Source organism: Leptodactylus fuscus, chromosome 1 (genome assembly GCF_031893055.1).
Source record: "Leptodactylus fuscus isolate aLepFus1 chromosome 1, aLepFus1.hap2, whole genome shotgun sequence".
Classification (NCBI taxonomy): Eukaryota; Metazoa; Chordata; class Amphibia; order Anura; family Leptodactylidae; genus Leptodactylus; species Leptodactylus fuscus.
The window spans coordinates 368,790,643-368,818,276 of record NC_134265.1 but is presented as its reverse complement, the minus strand read 5'-3'; the positions used below and the strand labels follow the sequence as shown (position 1 = coordinate 368,818,276).

The window sequence follows — 27,634 nt, the reverse complement described above, 5'->3', positions numbered from 1 at the left end:
TTATCCTGTATTATACCCCAGAGCTGCGCTCACTATTCTGCTGGTGCAGTCACTGTGTACATACATTACATTACTTATCCTGTATTATACTCCAGAGCTGCGCTCACTATTCTGCTGGTACAGTCACTGTGTACATACATTACATTACTTATCCTGTATTATACTCCAGAGCTGCGCTCACTATTCTGCTGGTACAGTCACTGTGTACATACATTACATTACGTATCCTGTATTATACTCCAGAGCTGCGCTCACTATTCTGCTGGTGCAGTCACTGTGTACATACATTACATTACTTATCCTGTATTATACCCCAGAGCTGCGCTCACTATTCTGCTGGTACAGTCACTGTGTACATACATTACATTACTTATCCTATATTATACTCCAGAGCTGAGCTCACTATTCTGCTGGTACAGTCACTGTGTACATACATTACATTACTTATCCTGTATTATACCCCAGAGCTGCGCTCACTATTCTGCTGGTACAGTCACTGTGTACATACATTACATTACTTATCCTGTATTATACTCCAGAGCTGCACTCACTATTCTGCTGGTGCAGTCACTGTGTACATACATTACATTACTTATCCTGTATTATACTCCAGAGCTGCGCTCACTATTCTGCTGGTGCAGTCACTGTGTACATACATTACTTATCCTGTATGATACTCCAGAGCTGCGCTCACTATTCTGCTGGTGCAGTCACTGTGTACATACATTACATTACTTATCCTGTATTATACTCCAGAGCTGCGCTCACTATTCTGCTGGAGCAGTCACTGTGTACATACATTACATTACTTATCCTGCATTATACTCCAGAGCTGCGCTCACTATTCTTCTGGTTCAGTCACTGTACATACATTACATTACTTATCCTGTATTATACTCCAGAGCTGCGCTCACTATTCTGCTGGTACAGTCACTGTGTACATACATTACATTACTTATCCTGTATTATACTCCAGAGCTGCGCTCACTATTCTCCTGGTACAGTCACTGTGTACATACATTACATTACTTATCCTGTATTATACTCCAGAGCTGCGCTCACTATTCTGCTGGTGCAGTCACTGTGTACATACATTACATTACTTATCCTGTATTATATCCCAGAGCGGCGCTCACTATTCTGCTGGTGCAGTCACTGTGTACATACATTACATTACTTATCCTGTATTATACTCCAGAGCGGCGCTCACTATTCTGCTGGTGCAGTCACTGTGTACATACATTACATTACTTATCCTGTATTATACTCCGGAGCTGCGCTCACTATTCTGCTGGTACAGTCACTGTGTACATACATTACATTACTTATCCTGTATTATACTCCAGAGCTGCGCTCACTATTCTGCTGGTGCAGTCACTGTGTACATACATTACATCATTATCCTGTATTATACTCCAGAGCTGCGCTCACTATTCTGCTGGTACAGTCATTGTGTACATACATTACATTACTTATCCTGTATTATACTCCAGAGCTGCGCTCACTATTCTGCTGGAGCAGTCACTGTGTACATACATTACATTACTTATCCTGCATTATACTCCAGAGCTGCGCTCACTATTCTGCTGGTACAGTCACTGTGTACATACATTACATTACTTATCCTGTATTATACTCCAGAGCTGCGCTCACTATTCTGCTGGTACAGTCACTGTGTACATACATTACATTACTTATCCTGTATTATACCCCAGAGCTGCGATCACTATTCTGCTGGTGTAGTCACTGTGTACATACATTACATTACTTATCCTGTATTATACTCCAGAGCTGCGCTCACTATTCTGCTGGTACAGTCACTGTACATACATTACATTACTTATCCTGTATTATACTCCAGAGCTACGCTCACTATTCTGCTGGTGCAGTCACTGTGTACATACATTACATTACTTATCCTGTATTATACTGCAGAGCTGCGCTCACTATTCTGCTGGTGCAGTCACTGTGTACATACATTACATTACTTATCCTGTATTATACTCCAGAGCTGCGCTCACTATTCTGCTGGTGCAGTCACTGTGTACATACATTACATTACTTATCCTGTATTATACTCCAGAGCTGCGCTCACTATTCTGCTGGTACAGTCACTGTGTACATACATTACATTACTTATCCTGTATTATACTGCAGAGCTGCGCTCACTATTCTGCTGGTACAGTCACTGTGTACATACATTACATTACTTATCCTGTATTATACTCCAGAGCTGCGCTCTCTATTCTGCTGGTGCAGTCACTGTGTACATACATTACATTACTTATCCTGTATTATACTCCAGAGCTGCGCTCACTATTCTGCTGGTACAGTCACTGTGTACATACATTACATTACTTATCCTGTATTATACTCCAGAGCTGCGCTCACTATTCTGCTGGTGCAGTCACTGTGTACATACATTACATTACTTATCCTGTATTATACTCCAGAGCTGCGCTCACTATTCTGCTGGTACAGTCACTGTGTACATACATTACATTACTTATCCTGTATTATACTCCAGAGCTGCGCTCACTATTCTGTTGGTGCAGTCACTGTGTACATACATTACATTACTTATCCTGCAGTCTGGCAGCCATGTATCCCGGTACAATCTCTCCTATCGCTGCCCCTATATACAGTTGTATTTCTCATACTTTAGTATATACGTGTTCCTGGCTCCTTCGCTGTTACTTGAGCCCTGTGCAGATCCTGCCCAGCTGAGAGGGAAGGTTCTGGATGCCCCAGCCCCCCACATCACCCCGTCCCCTTTCATCACACAATTCTCAGCACATCTGTTATTAATCAACATGAAATCTCTGCGATCCCCTCTCTCGGTGTTGGGGGGGGGGGCTGTATAATCTCACATTCCTTTGTGTGGCATAAGTAAGTGCACCCTGATGGATGTGACATGAACAATACAACTTATAGACAACCAGAATAGAAACAGCCGGCAGTGATATAATAATAGTGGGGGTATATAGGGTCTATACTGTGCTGCAGGCACTATAACTGTGTCTGATTCCCTTATAGCAGACAGCATGGATCGCTCCCGTACCCCGTCACCAACACACTCATCAAACTTCCTGAATGAAAGCTGTAATATCGCTCCACTGACTCCATCTCAGTCTCCGGTAGGTGAACATGAAAACATGTCTGACTATGTACCCAGGTTATACCGGCTGTACATATATAATTATATACAGTATATACCCAGGTTATACCGGCTGTACATATATAATTATATACAGTATATACCCAGGTTATACCGGCTGTACATATATAATTATATACAGTATATACCCAGGTTATACCGGCTGTACATATAGAATTATATACAGTATATACCCAGGTTATACCGGCTGTACATATATAATTATATACAGTATATACCCAGGTTATACCGGCTGTACATATATAATTATATACAGTATATACCCAGGTTATACCGGCTGTACATATATAATTATATACAGTATATACCCAGGTTATACCGGCTGTACATATATAATTATATACAGTATATACCCAGGTTATACCGGCTGTACATATATAATTATATACAGTATATACCCAGGTTATACCGGCTGTACTTATATAATTATATACAGTATATACCCAGGTTATACCGGCTGTACATGTATAATTATATACAGTATATACCCAGGTTATACCGGCTGTACTTATATAATTATATACAGTATCTACCCAGGTTATACCGGCTGTACTTATATAATTATATACAGTATATACCCAGGTTATATCGGCTGTACATATATAATTATATACAGTATATACCCAGGTTATACCGGCTGTACATATAGAATTATATACAGTATATACCCAGGTTATACCGGCTGTACATATAGAATTATATACAGTATATACCCAGGTTATACCGGCTGTACATATATAATTATATACAGTATATACCCAGGTTATCCCGGCTGTACATATATAATTATATACAGTATATACCCATGTTATACCGGCTGTACATGTATAATTATATACAGTATATACCCAGGTTATACCGGCTGTACATATATAATTATATACAGTATATACCCAGGTTATACCGGCTGTACATATATAATTATATACAGTATATACCCAGGTTATACCGGCTGTACATATATAATTATTTACAGTATATACCCATGTTATACCGGCTGTACTTATATAATTATATACAGTATATACCCAGGTTATACCGGCTGTACATGTATAATTATATACAGTATCTACCCAGGTTATTCCAGCTGTACTTATATAATTATATACAGTATATACCCAGGTTATACCGGCTGTACATATATAATTATATACAGTATATACCCAGGTTATACCGGCTGTACATATAGAATTATATACAGTATATACCCAGGTTATACCGGCTGTACATATATAATTATATACAGTATATACCCAGGTTATACCGGCTGTACATATATAATTATATACAGTATATACCCAGGTTATACCGGCTGTACATATATAATTATATACAGGAGATACCCAGGTTATACCGGCTGTACATATATAATTATATACAGTATATACCCAGGTTATACCGGCTGTACATATAGAATTATATACAGTATATACCCAGGTTATACCGGCTGTACATATATAATTATATACAGTATATACCCAGGTTATACCGGCTGTACATATATAATTATATACAGTATATACCCAGGTTATACCGGCTGTACATATATAATTATATACAGTATATACCCAGGTTATACCGGCTGTACATATATAATTATATACAGTATATACCCAGGTTATACCGGCTGTACATATATAATTATATACAGTATATACCCAGGTTATACCGGCTGCACATATATAATTATATACAGGAGATACCCAGGTTATACCGGCTGCACATATATAATTATATACAGTATATACCCAGGTTATACCGGCTGTACATATAGAATTATATACAGTATATACCCAGGTTATACCGGCTGTACATATATAATTATATACAGTATATACCCAGGTTATACCGGCTGTACATATATAATTATATACAGTATATACCCAGGTTATACCGGCTGTACATATAGAATTATATACAGTATATACCCAGGTTATACCGGCTGTACATATATAATTATATACAGTATATACCCAGGTTATACCGGCTGTACATATATAATTATATACAGTATATACCCAGGTTATACCGGCTGTACATGTATAATTATATACAGTATATACCCAGGTTATACCGGCTGTACATGTATAATTATATACAGTATATACCCAGGTTATACCGGCTGTACATATATAATTATATACAGTATATACCCAGGTTATACCGGCTGTACATATATAATTATATACAGTATATACCCAGGTTATACCGGCTGTACATATATAATTATATACAGTATATACCCAGGTTATACCGGCTGTACATATATAATTATATACAGTATATACCCCGGTTATACCGGCTGTACATGTATAATTATATACAGTATATACCCAGGTTATACCGGCTGTACATATATAATTATATACAGTATATACCCAGGTTATACCGGCTGTACATATATAATTATATACAGTATATACCCAGGTTATCCCGGCTGTACATGTATAATTATATACAGTATATACCCATGTTATACCGGCTGTACATGTATAATTATATACAGTATATACCCAGGTTATACCGGCTGTACATATATAATTATATACAGTATATACCCAGGTTATACCGGCTGTACATATATAATTATATACAGTATATACCCAGGTTATACCGGCTGTACATATATAATTATATACAGTATATACCCAGGTTATACCGGCTGTACATATAGAATTATATACAGTATATACCCAGGTTATACCGGCTGTACATATATAATTATATACAGTATATACCCAGGTTATACCGGCTATACATATATAATTATATACAGTATATACCCAGGTTATACCGGCTGTACATATATAATTATATACAGTATATACCCAGGTTATACCGGCTGTACATATATAATTATATACAGTATATACCCAGGTTATACCGGCTGCACATATATAATTATATACAGGAGATACCCAGGTTATACCGGCTGCACATATATAATTATATACAGTATATACCCAGGTTATACCGGCTGTACATATAGAATTATATACAGTATATACCCAGGTTATACCGGCTGTACATATATAATTATATACAGTATATACCCAGGTTATACCGGCTGTACATATAGAATTATATACAGTATATACCCAGGTTATACCGGCTGTACATATATAATTATATACAGTATATACCCAGGTTATACCGGCTGTACATATATAATTATATACAGTATATACCCAGGTTATACCGGCTGTACATATATAATTATATACAGTATATACCCAGGTTATACCGGCTGTACATGTATAATTATATACAGTATATACCCCGGTTATACCGGCTGTACATGTATAATTATATACAGTATATACCCAGGTTATACCGGCTGTACATATATAATTATATACAGTATATACCCAGGTTATACCGGCTGTACATATATAATTATATACAGTATATACCCAGGTTATACCGGCTGTACATGTATAATTATATACAGTATATACCCAGGTTATACCGGCTGTACATATATAATTATATACAGTATATACCCCGGTTATACCGGCTGTACATGTATAATTATATACAGTATATACCCAGGTTATACCAGCTGTACATATATAATTATATACAGTATATACCCAGGTTATACCGGCTGTACATATATAATTATATACAGTATATACCCAGGTTATCCCGGCTGTACATATATAATTATATACAGTATATACCCATGTTATACCGGCTGTACATGTATAATTATATACAGTATATACCCAGGTTATACCGGCTGTACATGTATAATTATATACAGTATATACCCAGGTTATACCGGCTGTACATATATAATTATATACAGTATATACCCAGGTTATACCGGCTGTACATATATAATTATATACAGTATATACCCAGGTTATCCCGGCTGTACATATATAATTATATACAGTATATACCCATGTTATACCGGCTGTACATATATAATTATATACAGTATATACCCAGGTTATACCGGCTGTACATATATAATTATATACAGTATATACCCATGTTATACCGGCTGTACATGTATAATTATATACAGTATATACCCCGGTTATACCGGCTGTACATGTATAATTATATACAGTATATACCCAGGTTATACCGGCTGTACATATATAATTATATACAGTATATACCCAGGTTATACCGGCTGTACATATATAATTATATACAGTATATACCCAGGTTATCCCGGCTGTACATATATAATTATATACAGTATATACCCATGTTATACCGGCTGTACATGTATAATTATATACAGTATATACCCAGGTTATACCGGCTGTACATATATAATTATATACAGTATATACCCAGGTTATACCGGCTGTACATATATAATTATATACAGTATATACGCAGGTTATACCGGCTGTACATATATAATTATATACAGTATATACCCATGTTATACCGGCTGTACTTATATAATTATATACAGTATATACCCAGGTTATACCGGCTGTACATGTATAATTATATACAGTATCTACCCAGGTTATTCCAGCTGTACTTATAGAATTATATACAGTATATACCCAGGTTATACCGGCTGTACATATATAATTATATACAGTATATACCCAGGTTATACCGGCTGTACATATAGAATTATATACAGTATATACCCAGGTTATACCGGCTGTACATATATAATTATATACAGTATATACCCAGGTTATACCGGCTGTACATATATAATTATATACAGTATATACCCATGTTATACCGGCTGTACTTATATAATTATATACAGTATATACCCAGGTTATACCGGCTGTACATATAGAATTATATACAGTATATACCCAGGTTATACCGGCTGTACATATAGAATTATATACAGTATATACCCAGGTTATACCGGCTGTACATATAGAATTATATACAGTATATACCCAGGTTATACCGGCTGTACATATATAATTATATACAGTATATACCCAGGTTATACCGGCTGTACATATATAATTATATACAGTATATACCCAGGTTATACCGGCTGTACATATATAATTATATACAGTATATACCCAGGTTATACCGGCTGTACATATATAATTATATACAGTATATACCCCGGTTATACCGGCTGTACATGTATAATTATATACAGTATATACCCAGGTTATACCGGCTGTACATATTTAATTATATACAGTATATACCCAGGTTATACCGGCTGTACATATATAATTATATACAGTATATACCCAGGTTATCCCGGCTGTACATATATAATTATATACAGTATATACCCATGTTATACCGGCTGTACATGTATAATTATATACAGTATATACCCAGGTTATACCGGCTGTACATATATAATTATATACAATATATACCCAGGTTATACCGGCTGTACATATATAATTATATACAGTATATACCCAGGTTATACCGGCTGTACATATATAATTATATACAGTATATACCCATGTTATACCGGCTGTACTTATATAATTATATACAGTATATACCCAGGTTATACCGGCTGTACATGTATAATTATATACAGTATCTACCCAGGTTATTCCAGCTGTACTTATATCATTATATACAGTATATACCCAGGTTATACCGGCTGTACATATAGAATTATATACAGTATATACCCAGGTTATACCGGCTGTACATATATAATTATATACAGTATATACCCAGGTTATACCGGCTGTACATATAGAATTATATACAGTATATACCCAGGTTATACCGGCTGTACATATATAATTATATACAGGAGATACCCAGGTTATACCGGCTGTACATATATAATTATATACAGTATATACCCAGGTTATACCGGCTGTACATATAGAATTATATACAGTATATACCCAGTTTATACCGGCTGTACATATAGAATTATATACAGTATATACCCAGGTTATACCGGCTGTACATATAGAATTATATACAGTATATACCCAGGTTATACCGGCTGTACATATATAATTATATACAGGAGATACCCAGGTTATACCGGCTGTACATATATAATTATATACAGTATATACCCAGGTTATACCGGCTGTACATATATAATTATATACAGTATATACCCAGGTTATACCGGCTGTACTTATATAATTATATACAGTATATACCCAGGTTATACCGGCTGTACATGTATAATTATATACAGTATATACCCAGGTTATACCAGCTGTACTTATATAATTATATACAGTATATACCCAGGTTATACCAGCTGTACTTATATAATTATATACAGTATATACCCAGGTTATACCGGCTGTACATATATAATTATATACAGTATATACCCATGTTATACCGGCTGTACATATATAATTATATACAGTATATACCCAGGTTATACCGGCTGTATGTATATAATTATATACAGTATATACCCAGGTTATACCGGCTGTATGTATATATTATATACAGTATATACCCAGGTTATACCAGCTGTACATATATAATTATATACAGTATATACCCAGGTTATACCAGCTGTACATATATAATTATATACAGGAGATACCCAGGTTATACCGGCTGTACATATAGAATTATATACAGTATATACCCAGGTTATACCGGCTGTACATATAGAATTATATACAGTATATACCCAGGTTATACCGGCTGTACATATAGAATTATATACAGTATATATCCAGGTTATACCGGCTGTACATATAGAATTATATACAGTATATACCCAGGTTATACCGGCTGTACATATAGAATTATATACAGTATAAACCCAGGTTATACCGGCTGTACATATAGAATTATATACAGTATATACCCAGGTTATACCGGCTGTACATATAGAATTATATACAGTATATACCCAGGTTATACCGGCTGTACATATAGAATTATATACAGTATATACCCAGGTTATACCGGCTGTACATATAGAATTATATACAGTATATACCCAGGTTATACCGGCTGTACGTATATAATTATATACAGTATATACCCATGTTATACCGGCTGTACGTATATAATTATATACAGTATATACCCAGGTTATACCGGCTGTACGTATATAATTATATACAGTATATACCCAGGTTATACCGGCTGTATGTATATATTATATACAGTATATACCCAGGTTATACCAGCTGTACATATATAATTATATACAGTATATACCCAGGTTATACCGGCTGTACATATAGAATTATATACAGTATATACCCAGGTTATACCGGCTGTACATATATATTATATACAGTATATATCCAGGTTATACCGGCTGTACATATATAATTATATACAGTATATACCCAGGTTATACCGGCTGTACATATATATAATTATATACAGTATATACCCAGGTTATACCGGCTGTACATATAGAATTATATACAGTATATACCCAGGTTATACCGGCTGTACTTATATAATTATATACAGTATCTACCCAGGTTATACCGGCTGTACATATATACAGTATATACCCAGGTTATACCGGCTGTACATATATAATTATATACAGTATCTACCCAGGTTATTCCAGCTGTACTTATATCATTATATACAGTATATACCCAGGTTATACCGGCTGTACATATATATAATTATATACAGTATATACCCAGTTTATACCGGCTGTACATATAGAATTATATACAGTATATACCCAGGTTATACCGGCTGTACATATAGAATTATATACAGTATATACCCAGGTTATACCGGCTGTACATATATAATTATATACAGTATATACCCAGGTTATACCGGCTGTACATATATAATTATATACAGTATATACCCAGGTTATACCGGCTGTACATATATAATTATATACAGTATATACCCAGGTTATACCGGCTGTACATATATAATTATATACAGTATATACCCAGGTTATACCGGCTGTACATATAGAATTATATACAGTATATACCCAGGTTATACCGGCTGTACATATATAATTATATACAGTATATACCCAGGTTATACCGGCTGTACATATATAATTATATACAGTATATACCCAGGTTATACCATCATGGTGGTCTATATACTTGCACTTCCTCCCTCTTCTCATATATTTTGTATTATGTATTGCCTGATATAGTTTCCGTACAATATTTCTTGTATTCCAGAGGAGCGAGCATCGGTCCATCCCACCGTCCCGGTTCCTTGTGGTCGTGGCTATAGACTTTGGTACCACCTCCAGTGGTTACGCTTTCAGCTTCGTGAAGGACCCTGAAGTGATCCATATGATGAGGTAACTTGTGGTTATTATATGGTCAGCCATGTGGGCGGGGCCGTGACAACCTCATGAGCACCACATATAGGAGATGATCCGGTATACTGAGGACACACTGTAGGTGGAGCCATCTTGTGGATAATGTTTTGGTCGGTGACTACCCTCATAAATACCTACAATGAGATCCATCCAGGAGATAAGGCTCCTGTTTACATTGGGTGGTAGCAGACCAGGACCCCGCCCGCCCGTTATCTGCGCCCCATGAGACTCTGAGTATAATATTCGGGTTGGTCTCCTAGTAACTGAAGAATGTTGGAATGTGTTTTGGCTTCACCTCCGCCCGCCCGTATCATACCACAGGATGTGCTGTCTCCGTGTCTACCATCAGCCGGCCTCACTAATCATGTGCAGAGGCCGAGAGTCGGCGGGGAGTCGGCCATTACTCCTTCTTCAGGATGGACCTCATGTATGGTTCTGCTTAGTTATACACTGGGACACCAGGGACTAATCCATAAACATACCGGGTGACCTCATCTACTAGATGTTTCATGATGACCTCACGTGAGTCAGTCTGCCTCTGGCTACATTCATCTGATCAAGGCCGTCTACCTACTTGACCTACTGGTTCTCCCAAGAGGTTACACCATAGTGGCCGGCATCCCGGAAGGGTGGACAATCCTCCTGGACCTGGCAGAATGGTCTATCCAATGTTTAAGTGGGAAATCTGGTGTCCTAGAAGAACATCTCGATGGTTGAGCAGGTCCCCCGTACGCTGTATAATGTAGTAGAACAGTAGCCATGGATGGTAGACACAGCAGACTCTTGGCCTCCTTCCACCTCCCATGATCTGGCCTCATTACACACACATCGTCACTCTCCAGATTGATTCAATTATGGAAATATGAAAAGTGACTTTTTTCTGTCTGGAATGTGTAAATGAATCCGTACTAATCAATCATGGCGGCATCTGCTCACCATCTTCTCATATTCACTGCGGAATATCCTGTAATAAATAGTCATATCCCCTACCGGGTCCAAAGTCTCCCAATGGGTCTCAGATGGAACGTGAGCTCTCTGATTTGGAGCCTTCAACCTATCATCTATGTTACCCCAGGACCTCCCATGATTACCCTTTGGGGTTACAATCTAGTAAGCACATAGACCTTCTGTACCACTGTAGGCAACATCTAAGACATCTAAGAAGGACATCTAGTGGGTAGTAGGTGTCAGAACCAAAATCAGAAGAGAAGACGAGTGGCAGGTCCAGTTCTTGAAGGAATATTTCCACAATTTATAGAAGCTCCTCTGAAAGATCAGAACGGACAGGCTAGCCTTTGCTCCCCACACACATCGAAGAGCCTTGGGTCACACAAGACCTACCATTTTGGAGAATCTCTGACCCATTTGTCTAGACATCACAGTTTGGACAGTTCTGGTCAGCGCTTATCTCTTGAGAACAAATGGAACAATTGAAATCCCACTGCCCGATCCTTCTTTCCACTGATTTCTGGCATCAGGGTAGAGTAGAGAGGCCTCCAGATATCGTAGGGTTTGGCCAATGCGCGTCTAATGTGTATGGACAGGTTTAGACCTTATGTCCATAATGTTACTGCTGTAGATGTCAGAGGCTGGCCTTCAGATGTCTACCACAGATGTGCCATCAGATTCAGTCTGCAGTGCCAAAGATCTGCACAAGGACTAAGGCCCACCAGGAGGCCCCACCAATAATTCTTCACCATTGTGTATATCCAACACCACAAGTCCTTGCCATTGTGTCCAGATATCTTCATGATGGATCCACCATAAACCATCTCTGCTGTTTGTTTTTAGGAAATGGGAAGGAGGGGATCCCGGCGTTGCCCACCAAAAGACTCCCACAAGTTTACTGCTGACCCCTGACAAAGCATTCCATAGTTTTGGATATACGGCTAGAGACTTCTACCACGATCTAGACCCTGAGGAGGCTCGAGACTGGCTCTACTTCGAGAAATTCAAGATGAAGATTCACAGCACCAGTGTAAGAGCAGTAAACCTGACCGTGAAATCTGTAGATCCTCAGGGAAGCCTCCTGGGAGAATCTTCTTATCTCTTCCAATCTGGACAGGACGTCTGATGTGTACAGGACGACATATTCCTCCCATGGTCATAATGTAATCTTCAGGCTTATGATGTTGTATCTTTTAGGATCTCACCATGAAGACTGAACTGGAAGCCTTGAACGGGAAGAAGGTCCAAGCTCTGGAGGTGTTTGCACACGCCTTGAGGTTCTTCAAAGAACATGCAGTACATGTGAGTCACAAGTATACAGTTGTATCAGGGAATGGGACTAGAATAATGAGGCCTCAGCATGTGATGTGTGTAGATGGCGGCACTAATTCTTTTATATTCTTTGGAAGGAACTGAAGGAACAATGTCCATCTCTGGATGAGAAGGAAGGGATTCGATGGGTGATTACTGTCCCTGCTATCTGGAAGCAGCCAGCAAAGCAATTCATGAGAGAAGCGGCATATTTGGTAAGATGGCGCCAGGTTTGGCAGGAGCCATCGTGACCCTAAAATCAAAGATGGCGTGTAATACTGCCCCCTATGTACAAGAATATGGATTTGATTAGACCAGATAACCTTCATATCTCAAGCTGATTCTATGGCTTCTGAAGTGATCTGATGTCTGGTTTGATGTTGTGACTTTCTAGGCAGGTTTGGTGTCTCCAGAATATCCCGAGCAGCTCCTGATCGCTCTGGAACCAGAAGCGGCCTCCATCTACTGCCGGAAGCTCCGACTCCACCAGCTCATTGACCTCAGTTGTAAGGCTTTCTTCAATGGCTTACCCACCGATCGGTCAGTTGACTCCAGCTTCAGACAAGGTGAGGACGTCACCCGAGACCAGCTCTGAGTACGGTATCAGTGATTGATGTCTTGGTGCCTGATATTATGGATGGTGTTTCATGTTTCTCGAGAACATCCTGACTTCTATTTGGATCTTCATAGTTCTATCCGTCACTGTGAACTAATGTGAAATCTCTACCACGCACCCAATAACCGGTGTCTCCTCTTATTCACCAGCGAGAGAACAACTCCGAAGATCACGGCATAGCCGGACGTTTCTGGTGGAGACTGGGATGGGGGAGCTGTGGTCGGAGATGCAGGCAGGTGAGTCACGGTGGGGTGTATGGACCAGAGATGGGTCAAGTGTGTTCAGCACCAGGAAAAGGCCACCAATGAAAAGTAGGCCTCCAAGCCATTCCTTGTACTGTTGTCCTCATACGTGACAAGGCGCCTCCAGCAGGTTTGGGGTCAGTTGTAGTCTCCACAATGGACCAGTTACTCCTCCACCGATGATACCTCCTGGAATATCAGTATGACATCACAAGACACATCCAGAAGGAACTGACCCTTCTTATGATGATTTTTGTCTCGAAAGTTCCTTCATCTTACAAAGAGAAATCGGAGTCGTTTGCTTCTGGCACCACCTAGAGGCTGAATGATAGAAAGCACCAACCAAAGCCAAGTGGTGCGAGGAGAGGCCGACTGTAGGACAGGGGAGTACAATCTATTACTATCTGTTATCAGCCATGTCAGGAGAGGAGAGGCCGACTGTAGGACAGGGGAATACAATCTATTACTATCTGTTATCAGCCATGTCAGGAGAGGAGAGGCCGACTGTAGGACAGGGGAGTACAATCTATTACTATCTGTTATCAGCCATGTCAGGAGAGGAGAGGCCGACTGTAGGACAGGAGAATACAATCTATTACTATCTGTTATCAGCCATGTCAGGAGAGGAGAGGCCGACTGTAGGACAGGGGAATACAATCTATTACTATCTGTTATCAGCCATGTCAGTGGAGGCCGACTGTAGGACAGGAGAATACAATCTATTACTATCTGTTATCAGCCATGTAAGGAGAGGAGAGGCCGACTGTAGGACAGGGGAATACAATCTATTACTATCTGTTATCAGCCATGTCAGTAGAGGCCGACTGTAGGACAGGGGAATACAATCTATTACTATCTGTTATCAGCCATGTCAGGAGAGGAGAGGCCGACTGTAGGACAGGAGAATACAATCTATTACTATCTGTTATCAGCCATGTCAGGAGAGGAGAGACCGACTGTAGGACAGGGGAATACAATCTATTACTATCTGTTATCAGCCATGTCAGGAGAGGAGAGACCGACTGTAGGACAGGGGAATACAATCTATTACTATCTGTTATCAGCCATGTCAGGAGAGGAGAGGCCGACTGTAGGACAGGGGAATACAATCTATTACTATCTGTTATCAGCCATGTCAGGAGAGGAGAGGCCGACTGTAGGACAGGGGAATACAATCTATTACTATCTGTTATCAGCCATGTCAGGAGAGGCCGACTGTAGGACAGGAGAATACAATCTATTACTATCTGTTATCAGCCATGTCAGGAGGGGAGAGGCCGACTGTAGGACAGGAGAATACAATCTATTACTATCTGTTATCAGCCATGTCAGGAGAGGAGAGGCCGACTGTAGGACAGGAGAATACAATCTATTACTATCTGTTATCAGCCATGTTAGGAGAGGAGAGGCCGACTGTAGGACAGGAGAATACAATCTATTACTATCTGTTATCAGCCATGTCAGGAGGGGAGAGGCCGACTGTAGGACAGGAGAATACAATCTATTACTATCTGTTATCAGCCATGTCAGGAGGGGAGAGGCCGACTGTAGGACAGGTGAATACAATCTATTACTATCTGTTATCAGCCATGTCAGGAGGGGAGAGGCCGACTGTAGGACAGGGGAATACAATCTATTACTATCTGTTATCAGCCATGTCAGGAGAGGAGAGGCCGACTGTAGGACAGGAGAATACAATCTATTACTATCTGTTATCAGCCATGTCAGGAGAGGAGAGGCCGACTGTAGGACAGGGGAATACAATCTATTACTATCTGTTATCAGCCATGTCAGGAGAGGCCGACTGTAGGACAGGAGAATACAATCTATTACTATCTGTTATCAGCCATGTCAGTAGAGGCCGACTGTAGGACAGGAGAATACAATCTATTACTATCTGTTATCAGCCATGTCAGGAGAGGCCGACTGTAGGACAGGAGAATACAATCTATTACTATCTGTTATCAGCCATGTCAGGAGAGGAGAGGCCGACTGTAGGACAGGGGAATACAATCTATTACTATCTGTTATCAGCCATGTCAGTAGAGGCCGACTGTAGGACAGGGGAATACAATCTATTACTATCTGTTATCAGCCATGTCAGGAGGGGAGAGGCCGACTGTAGGACAGGAGAATACAATCTATTACTATCTGTTATCAGCCATGTCAGTAGAGGCCGACTGTAGGACAGGGGAATACAATCTATTACTATCTGTTATCAGCCATGTCAGGAGAGGAGAGACCGACTGTAGGACAGGAGAATACAATCTATTACTATCTGTTATCAGCCATGTCAGGAGAGGAGAGGCCGACTGTAGGACAGGAGAATACAATCTATTACTATCTGTTATCAGCCATGTCAGGAGGGGAGAGGCCGACTGTAGGACAGGAGAATACAATCTATTACTATCTGTTATCAGCCATGTCAGGAGAGGAGAGGCCGACTGTAGGACAGGGGAATACAATCTATTACTATCTGTTATCAGCCATGTCAGGAGGGGAGAGGCCGACTGTAGGACAGGAGAATACAATCTATTACTATCTGTTATCAGCCATGTCAGTAGAGGCCGACTGTAGGACAGGGGAATACAATCTATTACTATCTGTTATCAGCCATGTCAGGAGAGGAGAGACCGACTGTAGGACAGGAGAATACAATCTATTACTATCTGTTATCAGCCATGTCAGGAGGGGAGAGGCCGACTGTAGGACAGGAGAATACAATCTATTACTATCTGTTATCAGCCATGTCAGGAGAGGAGAGGCCGACTGTAGGACAGGGGAATACAATCTATTACTATCTGTTATCAGCCATGTCAGGAGAGGAGAGGCCGACTGTAGGACAGGGGAATACAATCTATTACTATCTGTTATCAGCCATGTCAGGAGAGGAGAGGCCGACTGTAGGACAGGGGAATACAATCTATTACTATCTGTTATCAGCCATGTCAGGAGAGGAGAGGCCGACTGTAGGACAGGGGAATACAATCTATTACTATCTGTTATCAGCCATGTCAGTGGAGGCCGGCTGTAGGATAGGAGAATACAATCTATTACTATCTGGTATCAGCCATGTCAGTAGAGGCCGACTGTAGGACAGGGGAATACAATCTATTACTATCTGTTATCAGCCATGTCAGTGGAGGCCGACTGTAGGATAGGAGAATACAATCTATTACTATCTGTTATCAGCCATGTCAGGAGAGGAGAGGCCGACTGTAGGACAGGGGAATACAATCTATTACTATCTGTTATCAGCCATGTCAGGAGAGGCTGACTGTAGGACAGGGGAATACAATCTATTACTATCTGTTATCACCCATGTCAGGAGAGGAGAGGCCGACTGTAGGACAGGAGAATACAATCTATTACTATCTGTTATCACCCTTTTCAGGCTGGCTGTAGTTTCCCTGCAGTGGGAGGGGTGACTGATATTAGATGCTATTTATACTTGCTGAGGGTTCCTGGCCGGGCTCTATACATATAATTACAGGATGGCTCCACCCGATCTGTTTTTATAACTTTTGCTGAGGATTGAACAGAACTAAAGATCAAGGAAACTGCATTTCCTCTGATGTTTCCTCTTTCCTTTTTATTGGGCCAAACAAATTAAATATGTGCACCCCCTACTCGGCCTCCAGGGTCGTGCTCAGCTCTATGAGAGAACATAAAAGCTGCAACGCAGGACGAGCCATAATGGCCAGCAGTTATTTGTGTGTCAGGAGTCGGCCCCGTGTGACAAGAGGTAGTCAGAGGATTTATGTAATGTGTGGAGGAACCGAATGAGCTCTGCAAGATGGAAGGCGAGGACAAGGCTCCTGTTCTCTGTGGGGAAGAGACTGTATTGTGCTGTGTAAACAACAAAATGACAAAAAGGAGTCAGCACCAAGAAGTTCTGTGACTGTAATGATGATATATGGAAGTGATTACAATGTTACAGCCATTTTGGAGCTGAGATACAGCAGGACATGGAGGTATATACAGGCTCCGTATGGTATATAGCAGTACATTTTGTGAATGAAGGCGCCCATCTATGTCTGGATCGTGGACAAGGAAACTGTGGGCGCTGCTCATACTCAAATAATCCTCTTCCCGTGTGGACTGTCTGAGGCCGGTTCACTCTAGACGTACAGGCGGCCATGTTCATTGCTACTTTTCAGTCTGTAGGTTTCACGTTATAAAATACTGGATTATTAGGAGATATTCTGGGAGATTGTGGTTACCAGACTATAGGAATTGAGTAATATGTAATAATTTCTAAATATTTCATGATCCAGAGTCTTTCAGAGCCCCTTGGACCCAGTACAGGTGGTGGGTGACAGAAGGATACTGTCTGTGGTGACCTCCATGCGGGAGAACAAATCCCACCCCATGTATGGGACCCTGATGGGACTTGGCAGCAGTGTAAGTGACCGTCTGCTTCACCCCAAGTGTGAGAAGGAGCTATCGCAGGTCCTTCCTTCCAACCGCGACCAGGCTGTATAATCTACATCAGACCAAACGAAGAGCAATCCGCACAGAGAACTAATGATTATGAGGATGACCATGAGGTCTTCCTCTTTCTCTTCTGTTTTTTCCTTAGCTGCCATGGGCTCCTAGTATATCTTCTCTTCTCAGCTTATCTGTGTCTACGTCTGTAATATATTACTCTGTATTATCCTGTATCTGTATTACTATGCTGCTGTAACACGCTGAAATTTCCCCAATGTGGGACTATTAAAGGATTATCTTATCTTATCTTAACGATGGATTTACATTTCTCTTATCCACTTCTAGGCGACCGTTACATTGTGGCCGACTGCGGCGGAGGAACGGTGGACCTGACTGTCCATCAGATTGAGCAGCCACAAGGAACACTCAAGGAACTGTACAAAGCATCAGGTACAAGATCGTATAATATCTACAATGAACTGTAGACCTCACCCAAGGAATCATGGATAAGAAGAGACCTCATGATGTCTTCTGTCCATATAGGTGGTCCCTATGGAGCCGTAGGGGTGGACCTTGCCTTTGAGAAGATGTTGTGTAAGATATTCGGCGAAGACTTCATCCAGACCTTTAAGGTGAAGCGTCCAGCAGCCTGGGTAGACCTGATGATCGCGTTTGAGGCTCGGAAAAGAACGGCAGCTCCGCAGCGGTCCAACCACCTGAACATTTCCCTCCCGTTCTCCTTCATTGACTTCTACAGGAGACACACCAGACAGAATGTGGAGACCGCTCTACGGAAGAGCAGGTAGGTGACGGACATGAAATAATACTAGAGCTTAAGATTGGTGGAAATGCTCCATGTGGAGGACGCAGTGTGTGACGTTATTCATCCTACTCCATACCTACAATCAGTCTTTGGCCTCATCCCCATTGGGTTGTCCGAGACTAACAAGGGAGCTCCGAGCCCTCATCATATCGGTGGGGTCCTGGGTGTATGTAGCTCTATGGGTGAGTTTCGTATTATAGGGATTTTAGATCTTCATCATTGTATGGTGAATCCTTATTCTTAGAGGATGTCACAGATAATGATCCCTGGGATGTTCCATACACGGAGCCCTGTTCCAGGTAATGTCAGGGTTGGACACTATACTTGGGCAGAAGCGGTCCCGCTATGAATCTCTTCGAAGCATCTCCAACTCTTTGCATCCTTCTATAGGCTATGCTCCACCGATTGGAACTTTTTCTCCAGCCCACACCATTCCTATTGTTAGTTTCAGGACCTAATATGGTAACTATGCTCCTTATTGTCAGGTAGGCGGTCCTGAACAGGAGAAGACAGACTGGGACCACCCATCTCACAGTAAGGAGCCTAATCAGCCTATTGGGTGCTGAACCTAACAATGCCCATTAGGAATTAAGAAAAAATTACAACAGAGCCAGAATCATGGATGCCAAGAGTTGGGGATGGTTAAAGGTGGTCTTTTAGTTGAAGTTCATCTTCTTTCACTTGCTTCCTAATAATCACTGCTGCTCCATGGAAAGAGGCGCAGGAGAAATCTGCAGAACTATAGAGGTAGGGCCCTAAAACAGGCGACAACTGGGGCCCCTCTGCAGCCTGTGCTCATGGCCAGACTACAGCAATAATAGAACACGTTGTATTGATCACAGTGTAATGAACTATATCCTGCCACCCTCTGAAGACGCCCTGGGGATGTCTTGTCTCCTCAACTGTCCTTATGTGGTGAGATAAATCCATATTGATCCGGCCGCAGTCATCCCTCTGTATACAATGGCCTGAGTGATGCGAGCAGCTCCCAGACCTGGAAAACAACATGTTCAGCCGGAGGTATCCCGAGTACATCTGATGTGGACACGGATGTGGACACCTACCTGCTCAAAAATAGAGACAGACCTGTGGTGCCGGCCTTACATACAGCACCTAGGTCTTTAACCTTCCTGGTATTATCATGCCAGTGCTATGGCGGAGTGTGTAAGATCATCCGAGTACACCTGGATGTGCTTTAGTCCCAGCGTATAAACAGAATAGTATACGGTACCGCTCTTCATAGGACACTAGCTTGGATTAACCATTTGTCTTCGTAAATTGTTGGCTCTGGTCTTCCATGCTCTTCCTCATCGATTCTGCAGGTGTCAGTCTTGTTATTTCAGTATCTGAGTCGGTAACATATTGGTCACACGTAAAATAATATTCATCCAAGATGGCACAGGGTATCACAGATCTGCCCCTCGGGGAACATTCGATGACTCTCAGGCTACATTTCCATTGGCACCCGTTATATTCAGGCCACCGATACAGCGATGTGAATTGCCGATCATGGGACAGTATTCGATGATGTTTCCTCCGGCTGCCGTGCCTTTGTGTAATTCTCAGATATTTTTCCCTTATAGTGTAAACTTTGTGAAGTGGTCGTCGCAGGGGATGCTCCGGATGTCGTCTGAGGCAATGAATGAACTCTTCCAGCCCACCATCCAACAGATCGTCCAGCACATAGGTACAGCTAGAGGAAAACTCCAGTCCTACCCCATGCTGCCTCTAGGGGGCGCCTCATTTCCATTCTTACCGTATGGTTTCCACATTGCAGCAACTCCTGCCTGTTATCTCCACGGCTGTGAAGGCAGCCATTTTGGTTGTCACTTCTCTTTCGCAAAGACAATGTATGAATTTTTCCCCACTTTACAACAGACGACAACCCCAGGACTCCTGGGGGATCTGTCCTTTTATAGTCTTCTGCGGTGCTGGGGGATATCAGGATGTTCCATCAGGAGATGTAACAGATACAGATTATTTACTGCTTCGGTAATGCAGACAAGCTGTTATTAATAATGTATGGCCAGAGCCGCCGCTGCGCAGCGATCCGTGTCCCCCCACCAAACAGCTCTGCTATATTGTAGGGCAGAGTCAGATCAGTGGAGGTGTCCTCACAATGGAGAGGAGCTTCTTATATATGTCTGACCGGTCTGGTTTGTTATGATAGGGGTGTAACTAGGAAAGACAAGGCCCGACACAGTATATAACAAGATACAAAGGGGCTTTATTAGCATGACCGAAGAAAAACATTTGGTATTGCCAAAGCAAAGAATGGTTGGGGGTGGGAGAAGGGGATGTGTGGTTTAGGGGTACATGCATCCTTGGGGTCTTGTCGTTCTTGTTTGGGATGTGTGGGTATGGGTGGGCGTAGAGTGGGTGGGTTTTAAAGGTCTTTGGGTGGTGGATGGGGGGTTTAATAGTCTTTGGAATACCATCTTCCTCTGGTTTGGTGGCAGCTGGACACGTATTGGGCAGCAATCTCCACAGTGGCCTCTTCTTCTCCCAGTAGGATGTAGAGTTTCCTCTTCTCCCAGTCTGGGATGTGGGCAGAGAGTCTTTGGTAGTAGACAGCCCTCACAGCTGAGTATTTGGTGCAGTGTAGCAGGAAGTGGGTCTCGTCTTCTAGGGCCCCCTGGTCACAGTTCTGGCACAGTCTGTTCTCCCGTGGCTTGTACGTCTGCCTGTATCGCCCCGTCTCTATCTCTAGGTTGTGGGCGCTCAGTCTGTATCCGCTCAGGGTCTGTCTTTGGGGTGGGGTATTTTCTCTAGGTAAGTGGCCATGGTGTAGTCTCTTTGCAGAGATTGGTATACGTTGAGTTTCTTGGAGTTATTTATTTCGTTTCTCCATTCTTCGATGTACCGCTCTCTGTTTGCTTCAATGTTTGCCTTTATTTGGGCCTTAGTCATCTGTTGGTGTTTTTGGTTTGGCGGTTGGCTGTTGTTTGGTTGGGGTTGTTGGGTTTGTTATTACTTCCTTCCTTTATAGGCCCTCATACAGTATATTGGCACCATTATGGGTCTGACCTAAGACTAGATTCACAAATACATTTGGGTTTCTATTCGCAGAATCTTCACAAACCTTTAACAAATCTGGCTTGATACGAATCGATCCCCCCATCTCAATACATATATCATACACTTATAAAAATTTGCAGTACATGTATAAAAATTGGCAGACAAGAAATAATCTTAGTGTGTGCCATCTTCTGTTTTACTTCTATACCTGCTGCGCATCAGTCACATTTTCCCTTTCGAGAGCTTTTACTACAATGGATGGCTGGTCTGACCAGACTGGCTCGCCCACACAAACTCGTAAATGTTTGAGATATACATTTACATAAATTAGAAGCGGAAGAATAAAAATTGGCAGCAAGGTGAAGAGTAAATGTGTGCCATGTTCTAGTTAAGATCTACTCCAAGTGCATTTCGTCTTCTTTTTTGCAGGAGATCTCATCAACAAGCCCGAGGTGAAGGGCATCAAGTACCTGTTCCTGGTGGGCGGCTTTGCAGAGTCTCCCATGTTGCAGAATGCCGTCCAGTCGGCTTTCAGTGAAGTGTGCCGTGTCATCATCCCTCAAGACGTTGGTCTGACAATACTCAAAGGAGCTGTCTTGTTTGGCCTAGACCCCACCATTGTGAGAGTGAGACGTTCTCCTCTCACTTACGGGGTGGGCGTCCTTAACAAGTTTGTGGAAGGGAAACACCCAAAAGAGAAGCTCCTTGTGAAAGAAGGAAAGAACTGGTGCACTGATATCTTTGATAAGTTTGTGTCTGTGGACCAGTCGGTGGCCCTCGGAGACATTGTACAAAGGAGCTACTGCCCGGCCCGATTCGGCCAACGCAAAATCATCATCAACATTTATTGCTCATCAAGTGACGATGTGGTGTACATCACCGATCCGGGTGTCAGGAAGTGCGGCACCATCAACCTGGACCTGCCAGATATCAACGAGGCCAATGGCAAGGTCCTTCGTCGGGAGATTAAGGCCAGCATGCAGTTTGGCGACACGGAAATCAAAGTCACAGCCATGGATGTCAAGACTTCAAAGATTGTGCGAGCCGCCATTGACTTCCTCTCCAACTAGTAGAATATCTTACGTGACTGTCAATTCTCAGCACTTGACTGTCAAGTTTTATAGCACCGGAAAGAGAGGAGAGATCGGGAAGCATTTATAACGGTGCAGTTTTGGGTCCCCCTTTTAGGTAGCATATATGTACCATTGCAAAGACTGCCGGCCAACCAGCACTAAGTTGAAACTAAGACAAATATCACAGACTTTTTATAACTCCAGAACCACACCTAAACATTTTATGGACACTGGAATTTGAACACGCAAAGAGTTTATGGTGGTATCCGAGCTTTAGCGTTTCAAATCAAATACAAAAAAAAAAAAAAAAAAATTCTCAAAATTATTTGTCTTAAATCAGAAATTCCCCAAAATCCACAAAATGGATCTAATGGTCATTTGGTTCATGGACTAGTTGGCCTCATGTGATGGAAGGGCTGCAAGGATCTGTCAGACAGGCATGAACTTGGCATCTTACCTGTTTTGCAGGCCAATGGTCAAACCAATTTCAACTCCGCTCCATTCCTGTAGAAAACCATGGAGGATAAATCTCTCCCACTCAGGGGTAGCTTACTTGGAGTTACATCATCCCTCAAGACGTTGGTCTGACAATACTCAAAGGAGCCATCTTGTTTGCCCTAGACCCGACCATCGTGAGCGTGAGATGTTCCCCTCTCACTTACGGGGTGGGTGTCCTTAAGCTTATGGAGTGTGTACTGCCCTGTCGGTGATGAGATGGGGCATAAATATACAGATTTAAGAAAAGTGGAGGTCACATTTCGTTCATCACTTCATTGCAGAGGCTACCACTGTAACTACACAGAAGACTACAATGAGCGAGTGCCCACGCGGGCAAATTTTTAACTCTGTGGTTCCTAAGAAATACTAGACATGTAACATTAAACACTTTCATGTGGATCCGACCTGCCTTTCTTCATACAGTACAGCCCAAAAGTTTGGACACACCTTCTCATTCAAAGAGTTGTCTGTATTTTCATGACTGACAATTGTAGATTCACATTGAAGGCATCAAAACTCAGAAGTAACACATGTGGGATTATGTACATACCAAACAGTGTGACACAACTGACAATCTGTCTTTTATTCTCGGTTCTTCAAAGTAGCCACCTTTTGCTTTGATTCCTGCTTTGCACACTCTTGGCATTCTCTTGATGAGCTTCAAGAGATAGTCACCAGAAATGGTCTTCCAACAGTCTTGAAGAAGTTCCCAGAGATGCTTAGCGCTTGTTGACCCTTTTGCCTTCACTCTGCGGTCCAGCTCACCCCAAACCATCTCGATTGGGTTCAGGTCTGGTGACTGTGGAGGCCTGGTAGCACCCCATCACTCTCCTTCTTGGTCAAATAGCCCTTACACAGCCTGGAGGTGTTTGGGGTCATTGTCCTGTTGAAAAATAAATGATGATCCAACTAAACGCAAACCAGATGGAATAGTATGACGCTGCGGTAGCCATGCTGGTTCAGTATGCCTTCAATTTTGAATAAATCCCCAACAATGTCACTAGCAAAGCAACCCCACACCATCACACCTCCTCCTCCATGCTTCACGGTGGGACCAGGCATGTAGAGTCCATCCGTTCACCTTTTCTGCATCGCACAAAGACTCGGTGGTTGGAACCAAAGATCTCAAATTTGGACTCATCAGACCTTGGCACAGATTTCCACTGGTCTAATGTCCATTCCTTGTGGTCTCTTCTGCTTGTTGCCGGTCCTTAGCAGTGGTTTTCTAGCAGCTATTTTACCATGAAGGTTGGCTGCTGCACAAAGTCTCCTCTTAGCAGTTGTTGTAGAGATGTGTCTGCTGCTAGAACTCTGTGGCATTGATCTGGTCTCTAATCTGAGCTGCTGTTAACCTGCGATTTCTGAGGCTGGTGACTCGGATTAACTTATCCTCTGCAGCAGAGGTGACTCTTGGTCTTCCTTTCCTGGGGCGGTCCTCATGTGAACCAGTTTCTTTGTAGCACTTGATGGTTTTTGCAACTGCACTTGGGGACACTATCAAAGTTTTCCCAATTTTTCGCACTGACTGACCTTCATTTCTTAAAGTAATGATGGCCACTCGTTTTTCTTTACTTAGCTGCTTTTTTCTTGCCATAATACACATTATAAGAGTCTATTCAGTAGGACTATCAGCTGTGTATCCACCTGACTTCTGCACAACACAACTGATGGTCCCAACCCCATTTATAAGGCAAGAAATCCCACTTATTACACCTGACAGGACACACCTGTGAAGTGAGAACCATTTCCGGTGACTACCTCATGAAGCTCATCAAGAGAATGCCAAGAGTGTGCAAAGCAGTAATCAAAGCAAAAGATGGCTACTTTGAAAATCTGTCTTATATTCTAGGATCTTCAGTTGTGTCACCTTTTTTGGTAAGTATATAATACCACATGTCTTCTGAGTTTTGATGCCTTCAGTGTGAATCTACAATTGTCAGCCATGGAAATACAGAAAACTCTTTGAATGAGAAGGTGTGGCCAAACTTTTGGTCTGTACTTTACATTCAGCAGCTATAAGTGCAGGTATCATCCTCTTCTCAAATAACCTGTGGTGCTGGAGTATTGCTGCCCAATTCTGGAGGCCCTGTACATCTGAAAAGAAGGAGAGCTGTTTTAAAATCAGGAACCAAGTTGCCATTTGGTAGGTGACTTCACTTTACAACCTCAGAAGACTCTGTTATTGACCATCCGATCATCTCAAGAACTTCAATTGTCTCATGTGATGGAACGTTCTTTGTCTTGGTGCTGGCTTTAGAGACTGTTGAGGGGCCTTCTCGACTCCTGTGGAACAATCCATCACCTATAGGGCCACTTACAGCTCCAGCCATCTCCATGGTAGATATACCCACAAGTTTCAGCATAAACCTTTACCCTTGGCTAAGCAAAGGCGCAGCTTTACAAAGAAAATCTTTTGGATCCTGCCCACTATCGGGGTTTTTATTAAGAATACTATATATGAGAATGTACTCAGAATTTATTTTTGTACCTGTTACTTGTAGCCCCTGCGTACTATGTGTAATATGTATACCATGAACTAAATAAACCACTATTGTACACGTATCCTATGTTGACTCTTGCCGAGTTACTTCATGTTTTGTAGCCATACACAGAGGAATGTAGGGTGAACCTGCCCACTTCAGTGGGCACCGTCCAACCAAGTAGTGCAAACACCGTGAGCTCCCCCTAGTGGTGGTAGCAAACAAGCTTGTCTCCATTGGTTTCCACATTGTCTTTGGAGCCCCCTTTACAACTCCAGCATTACCAGCATCCTAGTCTGTACCAGATCCCTAGGACTACATATAGCAATGCAGTGCTCCGATGATAGTTACACTGAGGTGTCAGAGATCTCATTCCGTGGTAGGAAAGTTACAGATGTGATGAAAAATCCCACACACGGCAGCCGCTGATGAGAACATCACATTGTGTGTAATTACAGTGTATGATACAGAGCAGATGCCAGTTATTTATCCTCCTCCGGGAAATGGAAGAGAAAGACGCTCAGGACATCGAGTCAATTCTCTCGCAATCGAGAACATCTGCAAATACGGACAAGATGAAACAAACTCCAGGTCCGCCACCATCCCATGACAATCCTTCATTAAACCACAATCCTCCTGCAACATATATCCACCAAACCAGGAGTATCCACTGGAAACCCCCAATCCATCATCCTATGAGCAATCCACCAAGATCTCCCCCCCACCCTATCCACTACCACCCAGTCAAATCCACTAGAACCT

General features: G+C 41.6%; 1 protein-coding gene across 1 annotated transcript in view; it reads left to right on the top strand.

Moving 5' to 3' along the window:
• The window catches only part of LOC142188663 (heat shock 70 kDa protein 12B-like), a 50,145-nt gene extending 23,202 nt beyond the window's left edge, over positions 1-26,943 (top strand). Inside the window, exons 3-13 of the mRNA XM_075261909.1 lie at positions 3,037-3,137; positions 11,287-11,411; positions 13,224-13,410; positions 13,578-13,682; positions 13,790-13,906; positions 14,086-14,257; positions 14,457-14,543; positions 19,326-19,430; positions 19,524-19,782; positions 21,387-21,490; positions 23,251-26,943. Of these exons, the coding sequence (XP_075118010.1) occupies positions 3,037-3,137; positions 11,287-11,411; positions 13,224-13,410; positions 13,578-13,682; positions 13,790-13,906; positions 14,086-14,257; positions 14,457-14,543; positions 19,326-19,430; positions 19,524-19,782; positions 21,387-21,490; positions 23,251-23,891 (2,003 nt within the window). The 3' untranslated portion in view covers positions 23,892-26,943. The remainder of the gene's footprint in view (positions 1-3,036; positions 3,138-11,286; positions 11,412-13,223; positions 13,411-13,577; positions 13,683-13,789; positions 13,907-14,085; positions 14,258-14,456; positions 14,544-19,325; positions 19,431-19,523; positions 19,783-21,386; positions 21,491-23,250) is intronic.
• The last annotated feature ends 691 nt before the right edge of the window (positions 26,944-27,634 follow it).